This window comes from Piliocolobus tephrosceles, chromosome 14 (genome assembly GCF_002776525.5).
Source record: "Piliocolobus tephrosceles isolate RC106 chromosome 14, ASM277652v3, whole genome shotgun sequence".
NCBI lineage: Eukaryota > Metazoa > Chordata > Mammalia > Primates > Cercopithecidae > Piliocolobus > Piliocolobus tephrosceles.
In genome coordinates this window covers 81,597,278-81,610,394 of record NC_045447.1, presented here as the reverse complement: position 1 = coordinate 81,610,394, position 13,117 = coordinate 81,597,278, and the positions used below count along the sequence as shown (strand labels likewise).

General features: G+C 46.6%; 1 protein-coding gene across 1 annotated transcript in view; it reads left to right on the top strand.

Annotated features, from left to right (window-relative positions):
- Positions 1-2,649: 2,649 nt before the first annotated feature.
- The window catches only part of DMRT1 (doublesex and mab-3 related transcription factor 1), a 127,302-nt gene continuing 116,834 nt past the window's right edge, over positions 2,650-13,117 (top strand). The window contains exons 1-2 of the mRNA XM_023213407.1: positions 2,650-3,184; positions 8,025-8,208. Coding sequence (XP_023069175.1) covers positions 2,831-3,184; positions 8,025-8,208 — 538 coding nt within the window. The 5' untranslated portion in view covers positions 2,650-2,830. The remainder of the gene's footprint in view (positions 3,185-8,024; positions 8,209-13,117) is intronic.

Genomic DNA, 13,117 nt, shown 5'->3' with positions numbered 1-13,117 from the left:
GCCTGTCTCTATTTTTGGTGGTCTCCTGTCTGGTACCTCTTCTGTGTTTTGTGAATAAAAACTTTACTAGGCCATCAACTTCATCACAACATTTTATGTTTTTATGCCTTGGTCACACAGATTCTTAGCCTTGAATTTTCTGTGGGCTTAAATTCCTCCTTCACAGATTCCAGTGATAGGATGCTTGTAAAGAACACATATTCCCTTGTAATTTGGGATTTGACAGCTGCTTCTTCCTGCATCTACTTCAGTGTCTAAAACTGGACAGGACCTTAGGAATGATTCAGCTCCAGTTTAGTATTAAAATATAAATATGGCTCAGGCATGGTGGCTCACACCTATAAATCTCAGTGCTTTGGGAGGTGGAGGGAGGAGAATTACTTGAGGCCAGGAGTTTGAGACCAGCCTGAGCAACATAGTAAGCCCCTGTCTCCACAAAAAATTAAAAATTGGGGCCAGGCTCGGTGGCTCACACCTGTCATCCCAGCACCTTGGGAGGCGGGCGGATCACGAGGTCAAGAGATCAAGACCATCCTGGCTAACATGGTGAAACCCCGTCTCTACTAAAAATACAAAAAATTAGTTGGGCATGGTGGCAGGCACCTGTAGTCCCAGCTACTTGGGACGCTGAGGCAGGAGAATGGTGTGAACCCAGTAGGCGGAGCTTGCAGTAAGCCGAGATCACGCCACTGCACTCCAGGCTGGGCGAGAGAGCGAGACTCTGTCTCAAAAAAAAGGAAGAAGAAAAAGAAAAATTAGGCGTGGTAGCACATGCCTTTAGTCCTAGCTACTTGGAAGGCTGAGGCAGGAGGATCCCTTTAGCCCAGAAGCTGGAGGCTACAGTGAGCTATGACTGTGCCACTGCACTTTAGCCTGGGCAACAGAGCAAGACTCTATCTCTAAAAAATAAATAAATAAATAAAATATAAATCTGGAAAAAAAATATAAATATTGGATAATAGCAACTGACATGCGTGTTTTAATGGAAGATTTAAGAAGCATGAGCTATTCTGAACAAAGTAGTGGTTATCATTTATAAGGTTCCAGAATGGGATAGATGGTTGCATCCTAGCTCCTGTCAGGAGTAGAGTTTCACTGGTTTCACAGGTAGAGGTGCTGTGTAAAGCTAGAAGCTTCTTTTGGAAGTCACTTTCAGACAGAGAATACTAATGGAGAAATTTCAGACTGAGGGAAAGGACCCGTGAGAGAGGCCTCAGAATTAGAGCTCCAAAGGCAGATTCGAGGATTTCAGAACTCAGTACTGAAAACACCAAACTGCTGAAAGAGGTGGCCACAGTACAACCATTTTGATGAGAAGCTGAACAGGGTGACTATGCCTCTTTGGAGAAATAATCCCCTAGGTCTGGAGGTGGCGCAGGATCCTGAAGGTTAATACCAGTGCTGGTGGAAAATAAGGAGCATTCAAAGTGCATTAAGACCCACCCTGGGGTCTTTAACTCGTTAACATGGAAAACAATAGCAAAGCACTGCTGGGGCCCCTGCTGTGTGTATAGAATATACCGGAAGACTAAGACATGGAGATACCAGCTGGGAGCTACTGCAGAGATTCAGACTTGAGGTGAAGGACTGGCCTTAGGGAGCACGTGGGTGAGTAGGAAGAACTGCTCAGCAGGCCTTAGCTGCTGAGCGTTTGTTGTGCAGGTGCAGAAAGGACACAGGCATGGCTGGGGCGAGAGTTCAGGATGAGAACCCTGGGACGGGCTGTAAGATGATCGAACCAGGTTTGTTTATTTATTTATTTTTTTTGGAGGTATAATGACATACAGTAAAACGCACAGATATGAAGTGTAGAATGAGTTTTGATAAATGTCTACATATGTGTAACCACCCCCCATCTCAGTTTTTTAATATATATGTTTCTTTTTGAGTTTCCCGTGCCTGCAGAGTGTAAGTTTAAGCGGCCTCACAGGCAAGAAGCTATATGCACCTGAAGTGAACAGGAATACGGGCTGGAACAGTAGATCGTAGATCGTAAATTTATCTGGAGCGAAGGAGGTAGAAGTCTTGTGAGCAAATGAACACTGGTACAGGAAGGGATAAACGGAGAACAGAAAGTTCCAACCTTTGACATTTTTGAAGTGCTCGTGCCCCGCACACTGAGGATCTTATTTGCCGTACAAATAGGGCAAATCTTATTTACCCTATACATTTCTGAGGCCTTCCACCTCATATCTCTTAAGAGAGAAAAAAATTTTTTTTTCTGACTTGGCTGTTGCCAAAGTAGGCTCTATCAAATCCGGTGCGCCTCTCTGGGCGAAAGGGAGCTAGAAGACCCCGTAGGGTGGTTTGCACCTCCTCCAAGCATGCAAGCATGGCTCTGCTCTTGACCCGGGGAGTCCAGCTTCCTCGGTGCAACGTGCTTTGGCAACCGGGTCTTGGCGCCTCCGAGAGCGGGGGGAGGGGTGCCCACGATTCCCAGGCGGCTCTGTACCTCCCGGTGGGCTTGCAGGGACCCTGCAGCAAAGCCCTGGATGCTTGCAGCCGGTGCAAGTTTGCAAGCAGCTGGAGAGCGGTGGCTGGAGTCGGGGGGCGGTGGGCGTGGCCACGCTCCCTCCCAGGCAGTCCCGGGAATGTTCTGAAAAGTATCCAAAAGTTCTGAGTCGCGCGCGCGCGCGCCAAAAGAAAAGGCACAACCCCCCACCACTCCGGGCGTGGCGTGTCCAGACCTCGCCACTCCAGCTGCACCTCCGGCTGCAGCGAACACGTCTCCTGCGCCTCCTCCTCCCGAGCCTTGCTTCGGGTTCATACCTCGCAGCAATCACCAGGCGAGAGAGGCGGCCAGAGTGCTTGCACTTCTCCTAGGGGCACCATGCCCAACGACGAGGCATTCAGCAAGCCCTCTACACCGTCGGAAGCCCCTCACGCCCCCGGGGCACCGCCGCAGGGCAAAGCCGGGGGCTTTGGCAAAGCGTCTGGGGCGCTAGTGGGGGCGGCCGGCGGTTCGAGCGCCGGGGGCAGCAGCGGCGGAGGCGGCTCCAGCTCCGGGGCGTCGGGCCTGGGTGCCGGGAGCAAGAAGTCCCCACGGCTGCCCAAGTGCGCACGCTGTAGGAACCACGGCTACGCGTCGCCGCTCAAGGGCCACAAGCGCTTCTGCATGTGGCGGGACTGCCAGTGCAAGAAGTGCAACCTGATCGCCGAGAGGCAGCGCGTGATGGCCGCGCAGGTGGGTGCGGGCGTCCGGGAGCCGGGGTTCAGCCCTAGTTTTTTTTTTTTTTTTTTAGATGGAGTCTCGCTGTGTTGCCCCAGGCTGGACTGTAGTGGCGCGATCTCGGCGCACTGCAACCTCAGCCTCCCGGGTTCAAGCAGTTTTCCTGTCTCAGCCTCCCAAGTAGCTGGGACTACAGGCGCACGCCACCATGCCCGGCTAATTTTTGTATTTTTAGTAGAGATGGGGGTTTCACCATATTGGTCAGACTGGTCTCGAACTCCTGACCTCAGGTGATCCACCCGCCTCGGCCTCCCAAAGTGCTGGGATTACAGGCGTGGGCCACCGCTCCCGGCGGGGCCCGAGTTTTTTGAATGAAGTCCCCCCAGCATGGCCGTCGCCATGTGGGTCCTGGGTGGAGAGATGCCGCGGTACTTGCCGACGGCCGCGGCGCTTGGGGGCCTGGGCTCCCGGCCACGCTACAACGCCAGTCTGGGAGGGCCAGAGACTTGTCTCTGATCCCGCCCACCGGGCAGAGTTGCGGGCTTCGCTCGGCTCGGGGTTCCACACGATCTCTGACCCTGCCTTTCAGCGGAGTTGCGGGCTTAGCCTGTACGGGAGTCCATGGGATCTCTAACTCGCGCCGCTGAAGAGAGTCGCGGGGGTTCCCTGTGCTCCCGGGTCCCTGAGATCCCTGATCCCGCTCTCAGGGCAGGGAATTTCGGGGTTCGCCCCTCTGGGCTTCCCCGCGATCCCAGAGCCCGCGCTCCAACAGAGCTGGCAGGGTTGGTTGGTCTCGAGGAGTCTTCAGGATCTTCGCTCCGGCCCTCCGAAGTGAGGGTAGTGGGGAGGATTCGACTCCAAGGGAATCCCCGGGATCTCTAGCCCCACTCTCCCAGCAGAGTATTGCGGAATTCTCTCCGCTTCAGGGTCCCAAGATCTCCGACCGTGCCTTGGGAGCTGAGGGTTTCGGGGTTCGATTTCATCGAGCGCCCCAGAATCCCTGACTCTGCCTCTTTGCTGAGTTGCACTTAAATAAGAAAGGATCTTGGAGGGCGCCAGTGCTGGCCGCTCGGTTGGGGGAAAGGGAGACTCGGCCCGGCTGCTGCTTACCAGGGTAACCTGTGGAAAGCCTTGTTTGTCTTTCTGGAAAAGTCGCAGCAGTGGACGCGCGTTGCGTGGTCTTCCCTGAGCGCCTGGCGCACTTTTTATCTTTGTCCCGCGTGGATGGAGGCTGAGCGTCTCAGCCATTTTGAGAACTCTGGAAATTTTGTTAGCGTTTTAAAATTTGCATTCTCTACCAAGGATTAAAGTGCAAATTCTTTGAATATGTTATAAAGCATGCTTAGGAATTTAAAAAAATATGCGCAGGTGGAAAAAAGCGCGCTAGGGTTTGAGATTTTTGTCCGTCTGTGGTTTTGTTTTTTTAAAGGGTCGTAAGTCGGCTAGTAATTTAACATTTTAACGGAAAGTTAACGTCGTTAGTATTCTAAAAGGATTTTTAGAAGGCAGTAATCTACGTTATTTCCAGCTAAAAGTTGTTTTATCTTTTTAAGACAGGTTATTTAAAATGAAAAGATAACAAAGAAATGTTTGCTAACGATGTGCTAGTTTTGATTAGGAACGTGTAAATATCCTCCATTGAAAACAAATGCCCGAAGGTTATATGCTTTTATGTAATACTTTAGATTTTTACAAATATGTTTTATACTAAACCTGTTTTGACTTCACAGATGGCGAGTGCAATCATGAAAATAGATATTGTTTTGCTTAATTTCTTAATAGACATTTTAAGCTTAATTTATAGTGGATGAAAAGAATACACTGGGTGTGGCAATAAAATGCGTCACAATGAGTTTACTGAAAAAAATTAATGGACTTTTAAATTACACTGGGTAGAAAAATATTTTAAACATTTAGTCGTTGGCTTAAATGTTTAGTGTGGAGAACATGCTTGGGGGATTTCTCAAAATGTAGTAAAAATATTCTAGTAGAGAAATTAATTTTGAATAACCTTTATTAGTAGAGGAGGCTGCTTACACGGTTAAAAACAAAAGCAACTCAAGGTCACTTAGAATGGGAAACTTAAGTATTTTTTTCTACACCAGAATGTGTGTCCTGTGCCAGATGAATCCTTAAAAATCCGTAAAACAACTACTTTTTAGTCATTTTTAAGTAATTTGAAACTGATCTTACATATGATTCTAAAATCATATGTAGTTGCATTTTTAATCAATTGTTATCCCCTTTCCTTTTTATATAATATTTCCTAAGAAACATTGAGAGAAGGTCCTTAGTGAGATACCTGAGCATTTGGGATATGCATCGGGTTTGTGTAAGTAAGGATGTGAGTATGCACTGACATACTTCAGAGGTTTGCAGGGGTTTAAAACTTCTTTCTGGTCAGATTCATTGATGTTCTCTTTCTAAGCCTCTTGGTTAGTAATAGGAAATTCAAGCTTAATTATTTAATCTTAAGTCATTAATTATTTAAGGTCAATTTTTCTAAGTCAAAGACTATTTTTGGCTATGAGGAAAAATTACTTCCCAATTCATCAGCTTTCTATGTTTGGACTGTAGTTTTCCTAAAGCAACATATAAATTGTAGTTGTTTTTTCTTCCTTTCTTTTTTTTTTTTAAACTGGAGTCTCGCTCTGTCCCCCAGGCTGGAGTGCAGTGACTTGATCTTGGCTCACTGCAACCTCCACCTCCCGGGTTCAAGTGATTCTTCTGCCACAGCCTCCCGAGTAGCTGGGACTGCAGGCACACGCCACCACACCCGGCTGATTTTTGTATTTTTAGTAGAGACGGGATTTCACCATATTGGCCAGGCTGGTCTCAAACTCCTGACCTCAGGTGATCCACCTGCCTCGGCCTCCCACAGTGCTGGGATTACAGGTGTGAGCCACTGCACCTGGCCTGTAGTTGAGTTTTGTAATCTAATGTTTTGATTTTACCTTTGGCTTATATTTGGGCAGCTCTGCGGTGCTGGGGCTTCACTGTCATTTCATGAGCACCATACCTTAGTCAGTTTCAACAGAAAGTCTTTTTACATGCAGTAAGTAAAAATACAATTAATTTTCTTTAAACCTATTTTTTAATCTTATTTATTTATTTTGAGAAGCAGTCTTGCTCCATCGCCCAGGCTGGAGTGCAGTGGCTTGATTTCGGCTCACTGCAACCTCCGCCTCCTGGATTCAAGTAATTCTCCTTTACACCTCCTGAGTAGCTGGGATTACTGGCGCATGCTACCATGCCTGGCTAATTTTTGTATTTTCAGTAGACGGGGTTTTACCATATTGGTCAGGCTGGTCTGGAGCTGCTGACCTCAGGTGTTACCCCTGCCTTGGCCTCCCGAAGTGATGGGATTACAGGTGTGAGCCACCCCACCTGGCCTTTTTTCAGTCTTTAACAATGTTATTTAAAAAGATAAATTGAAGAGGGACCATGAAGACTATGTCAGGTCCTTTCCAGTCTCCAGTTCTGACTCTCCTTTCGTCTGTCTGGAATATCACACACCTGTCTTCACCCTTCCTCCCTGCCTTCTGCCTCTTCTGCCTTCAGGGACTTCAACGCCAGATTCCAGTCCCTTTCTCCACTGCTTCTCCCACATGCTCCCTCCACCCCAGGAAACAGGGCTTTCCAGGCTTTCCTAAGCAGCTCCTGCCTTTCCTGTCCACCCTGTTCCATATTGTTCCAGTATGTTCTGCCCCTTCATCCTTGCCTATCCAAGTCCTCCTCATCCTATTCTTCAATGTTCTGTCCAAATACTACTGCTGGCTGATTTTAACGTGTTAAAGACATTTCTCTCTCTTTCTTCTGTAGGAGTGAAAGGTACTTTCTTCTGTGTACCACTCTTGTGGTGTTTGTCACAGTTTGCCTTGTGTTGTAGTGGCATGTTTGCTTGCCTCCTGTTTCACCTTTAAAAAAATTTTTTTTTGGAGACGTAGTCTTGCTTTGTTGCCTAGGCTGGAGTGCAGTGTTGCTATCTCGGCTCACTGCAACCTCTGCCTCCTGGGTTTAAGCGATTCTCCTGCCTCAGCCTCCCGAGTAGCTGGGACTACAGGTGGGCCAATATGCCCGGCTAATTTTTGTATTTTTTTTTTAGTGAAGATGGGGTTTCACCATGTTGGCCTGGCTGATCTCGAACTCCTGACCTCCGGTGATTGGCCCACCTGTGCCTCCACGGCAAAAGTGCTGGGATTACAGATGTTAACCACCATTCTTGGCCCTGTTTCATTTGTTAAACTGTAAATAATGTAGGATCCAATCTACTCTTACTGATCCCTGTTTTTAGTACAGTGGCCTTTTACAAGTTTGTGGAATGAAGGAGTGAGTGATCCCATTTTCCTTCCTAATCTGTCAGTGCTTCTGACCCACTCTGCTCTTCAGATTGTACTCCTTCACTTGGCTGACTACAGTTTTTTCCTGATCCTCCCTAGCCAACCTTATTCTACACAATGATTTGTTTAACAAGCTTTTCTGTTTGTTTGTTAAGAGACTGGGTCTTACTCTGTCTCCTAGGCTGTAGTGCAGTGGCTCGATCATAGCCCATGGCAGCGTCAAACGCCTGGGCTGAAGTGATTCTCCTGCCTTAGGCTCCTGAGTAGCTGGGATTCCAGGCATGTGCCACCATATCTGACAACAAGCATTTTTTGAGCACCTACTGTCTGGCTCAAAACTGTTTCTAAGCTTTGCATATCATAGTTACCTGGGTGGGTTTAAGAAGAAATGGGAGATTTTCAGACCTCACCTCCAGAGCTAGTGAATTGTGGTGTCTGGGATGGGTGGGGCTTCTGTGCTTTGGCAAAGCTGATTCTGGAGTGCTGGAGGATGACTCGTTGTCGTGTGCTTCCAGGTGGCCCTGAGAAGGCAGCAGGCCCAGGAGGAGGAATTGGGCATCAGCCACCCCATCCCACTGCCCAATGCAGCCGAGCTACTTGTCAAAAGAGAGAACAATGGCGGCAACCCGTGCCTCATGACTGAGAGCAGTGGCCCCTCTCAGCCACCACCAGCCAGTGTCCCCACCACTGCAGCTTCAGGTAATCTGGGGGCGCTGAGGTTCACATGGAGACTGGGCATGAGGGAGGAAGAAGGGCTGCAGCCACAGAAACAGGACTCCCCTGAGCTACATACAGTGTTTAGAGCTTAGAGGATTTTGTAAAGGATTCTCCCTCTGAAGGTCTGTTTTTGCCTGCATCACAAAGGCAGGGGCCATGCATTCTAGAAATGCAGGTTCAACTCTTTCCTGTTGATTATTAGTCAAGACTGAATCTGGACAGGGAATGATGTCAGAGAGAGGTGAGTTTGTTCAGATTTCATCTCAGTCCACCCCTTCATTTTCCAGTCATCCTTGTGGGAACTAAATGTCCTTGTTTCCTAGAACTAGAAGTCCACTTCTCCACTGCATCCATTTGGGGAAAGCGTCTAGAAAGGCCCAATCCTAGTGTCAGATTTGAATGAGCACTGGAAAGTAACACAGGAAGGCAGGCCACATTGGCTTGAATTCTCTCCCCTGGGTGCTAAGGAGGAGTGTGTTCTGTTTTACACATGTGAAACCTGAGACATAGGCAGTTACGGGATTGGCCAAGTTTACTGAATTAGAAAGTATCTGAATGAGTTTATCTGTCTCCAAAGCTCAATACTCAATGTGCTTACTGCACTAGGTCTCTAAATTACAGGAGTCTGGAGTCTGTTCCAGTATGGAAGCCCCCAGCCACATGTGGCTATTTAAATTTAAATTCATTACAATGAAATAAATGAAAACATTCAGTTTCTTCATGATACTAGCCACATTTCGTGTGCTCAATAGCCACATACAGCTCAGGGCTACCATATTGGATAATGCATTTCTGTCTCTTAGAAAGTCTAATTTGATGGCACTGGTCTAGAATGTGGGAGCTATAAGACATCCACCAAATAAAGACCTGTGGAATCTTGTTGTTCCTGGCAATTAAATACACATACTATAATTCACAGAATATCTGTAAATGTCTTTAAAGTGTTCTAAACTCCATGAAATACAGCCTAGCAGTGTGTTAATCACCTTGATTAAGCTTTCATGAATTACTCAGTTTGCTGGGCTTAACCACTGTGTGACTAAAGTCACACAACTGTATACATTAACTAGCTGTGCAACTTTGGAGAAGTTACTTAAGCTCTCTGGGCCATTGTTTTCCTCTTGTCAAAAATGAGGGAAAGGGTTCCTGAGGGTCATAAAGATCTTATGAATCTTGGCCATTATTAAAAAGGAAGTTAAGCAGAAAAGAAGTTAAAAAAGAAGTTAAGCACCAAAGAAAGCAGGAAGGTGTGTCTGTGTCTGTCTCTGTGTATTTTACTGAAGTTATTGACTATGTAATTAACAGAGGTCAAGATACTCTTTTTTTCTTTGCTTGGATTGGCTGCTCAATAGTATGTCCTTTTAATAGTTTTCTTTTCTTTTTTTTTGAGATGGAGTCTCGCTCTGTTGCCAGGCTGGAGTGCAGTGGTGTGATCTTGGCTCACTGCAGCCTCCACCTCCTCGGTTCAAATGATTCTCCTGTCTCAGCCTCCTGAGTAGCTAGGACTACAGGCGCCTGCCACCACACCCGACTAATTTTTGTATTTTTTAGTAGAAATGGAGTTTTCCATGTTGGCCAGGCTGGCCTTGAACTCCTGACCTCAAGTGATCCACCCACCTCAGCCTCCCAAAGTGCTGGGATTACAGGCGTGAGCTGCCGTGCCCAGCCAAAACTTTGCTTTTCATAGAAAGGAAGGAGTATATCAGAAATATGATCTTTATGCTTTAAGATTTTAAGATGTGTCCAAGGTTTAGTGACTAAATGATACAGGGCACGGCTGATCTGGTGGATTTAGTTGTGGGGCTGAGATGAGAAATGGGATGTGTCACATGAGTAAAGATGGCAAGTCCCAGTGCCAGGTTTTCCGTAGGGGAGTAACTCATTTGATTTTCACAAACGTCTCAGGAGGTAGGAATTATCCTCATTTACAGGTAAGAAAACCAAGGCTTAGTAAATGGTAAGGAGGCTGCCACAGAATGGAGCTGGCTGAGCTAGGATTTATTCCAGGCCTGTCTAGTTCCAAAACCCATGGATTTCCCATTCTACTTAACTGGGACCAGTTGTCATGTTTCCTTGAAAAATGGACACTTATGATTGTTTAGAGGCTGTGGTCTAATCCTCAGAGCAATTTAGGGCTGGTGGACAGTAAGCAACAATGTTAGGGGAAAAGTTCCTGCCATTCTATCTTGGCATAGAAGACAGCAGCCGTGGATCTTCACAGGAAGAAATACAGGGAAAGGCCAGTGATGGATCAGTGTCAGTGCTGGATGTGGCATGATATCACAGTTTGATTATAAACCCTAAGATAGTAGAGCTTTAGAGAAGGACTTTAGGTTGTGCAGAGTTCAGAACGACTCTCACAAGTGTGTTTCAGAGTGGTGATAGGGAAAGTTATAAAAGGAAGCAGTAGCGGGGCAAGATGGAGGGTTCAGGGTCGAGGAGGATTTTACCAGAGTCCCTTCCTCACCTGTGGAGTTGACAGACCTCGGAGTCATTCTACAGCCTTCAACTAGCACTCATAGGGAAGGGGAATGTGGAAGCCTACAATGTGCTGTGCTCATTTGCTCAGGCACAGATGGGCAAGTGGCTCCGGGGAAGCCTTTACCTTCTGAGGACGATGGGCTCACTCTCTCTCTCTTTTTTTTTTTTTTTGAGACGGAGTTTTGCTCCTGTTGCCCAGGCTGGAGGGCAATGGCACAATTTTGGCTCACCGCAACCTCCGCCTCCCAGGTTCAAGCGATTCTCCTGCCTCAGCCTTTCAAGTAGCTGGGATTACAGGCATGCGTCACTTGGCTAGTTTTGTATTTTTAGTAGAGACGGGGTTTCCTCCATGTTGGTCAGGCTGGTCTCGAACTCCCGACCTCAGGTGATCCGCCCGCCTCAGCCTCCCAAAGTTCTGGGGTTACAGGCATGAGCCACCACGCCCAGCCAACAATAGGTTCTCTGCTAACCAGCTCATCTCTGTGGGGCAGGAGCCACAGGTTGCTGTCATTCATGGGATTTGCTACCAGACCTCCCGAGTGGGGATTGATAACTTCTGGACTGGGTTAGGATGTGAGCAAGAGGGAAATTGAAATGCCAGCAGAATTAAATTACATAAATATAGACACAGAAAGATGGGATGTGGGAGTGTGGGGGAGAGAGAAAAAAACAGACTGACTGACTGTGGAGAGTCCTGAAGCTTGTATACAGCAAAGGGAGCTTAACTTCTTCGATAGCTTCCTACTAACAAGTTTATATTCATTTTTCAGAGATTGGCTTTACTTAAAATAATTTCATGCAGGTAAATGGTAAACATGTATAGTGGAGTACAAAAATATATTCCATAAAAGATCATTGTTCTTCTAACCCCAACCTGCAGCTCTCTTTGTCATTCCAGGATAACTTACTACATGTACAGATGTATGTGTCTGTTTATCCTTTTCATATGTACATGTAAAATATTTACATAATTAATATAGTGCAAGTGTATTGTTCCTACTTGTGTCTAATTAGCTTTTTTCATTTACTACAGCTGAGAATTTTTAGTGACCTAGAATTCCACTGTATAGATGTGGAAGGCCAGCCAGGCACAGTGGCTCATGCCTGTAATCCTAGCACTTTGGGAGGCCGAGGCAGGTGGATCACCTGAGGTCAGGAGTTCTAGACCAGCCTGGTCAACATGGGGAAACCCTGTCTCTACTGAAAATATAAAAATTAGCCGGGCATGGTGGCACACGCCTGTAATCCCAGTTACTTGGGAGGCTGAGGCAAGAGAATCTCTTGAACCTGGGAGGTGGAGGTTGCAGTGAGCCGAGATTGTGTCATTGCACTCCAGCCTGGGCGATAGAGTGAGACTCTGTCTCAAAAAAAAAAAAAAAGAAAGAAAGAAAAATAGATGTGGAAGGCTACGATTTGTAGTTATGCAGTGAGAGGTGAAAGTTGTAGGAGTTGTCATGTAGGAGTAAAACCTAGCAACCTGGCACACCTTGGGGCAAGTTACTAACTTTCTACTTTCTGATACCTGATGTCTAGTGTTTACTAGGTCAGTAGCTTAGTGAAATTTAGTCGACTTTTATTTATTTATTTATTTTTTGAGACAGAATCTCACTCTATTGCCCAGACTCAAGTGCAGTGGCGCAATCTTGGCTCACTGCAACCTCCACTTCCTGGGCTCAGACGATTCTCTCCCCTCAGCCTCTTGAGTAGCTGAGATTACAGGTGTGCATGGCAATGCCCAGCTAATTTTTGTACTTCTAGTAGAGACAGGGTTTCACCTCAAGTGATCTGCCCGCCTCAGCCTCCCAAAGTGCTGAGATTACAGGCGTGAGCCACTGCATCCGGCCTTAGTAGACTTTAAAGTCCTTGAAGTTTCTTAGTTATCTCCTTTGGGCTCCCAAAAGGGCCAAAAGTGAAGAAGAGAAGTGCTGAAGATTTATTGCCAAGATTATTGGCCAAATTCTGAGGACGCTTAGAAGGAAATTAAGTATTGTTTCATTTATTGGAGAAACTGGCCTCTCTGAGGAGGATAACATATATTGGAAGAAAACCTCTAAAATCTTTAGCCAAAGATTGGTTAAGGCTGACCACATTAACTGGATAGCCTTTGAATAACAAGTATAAAATATTTTTGTTGTTATTTTCTTATATGACTGTGGGTATTACTGTGGAAAGAAATAGCCTTTTGAAGAAATTCTGTTTATTGCTGTTGCTTTTGCTTGTGCTATCAGGAAGAGTTGTTAACAGTACACTTTTTTTTTTTTTCTTTGAGACAGTCTCACTCTGTTGCTCAGGCTGGAGTGCTGTGGCGCGATCCCAGCTCACTGTAGCCTCCGCCTCCCGGGTTCAAGAGATTCTGGTACCTAAGCGTCTTGAGTAACTGGGATTACAGGCACTTGCCACTACCCATTTT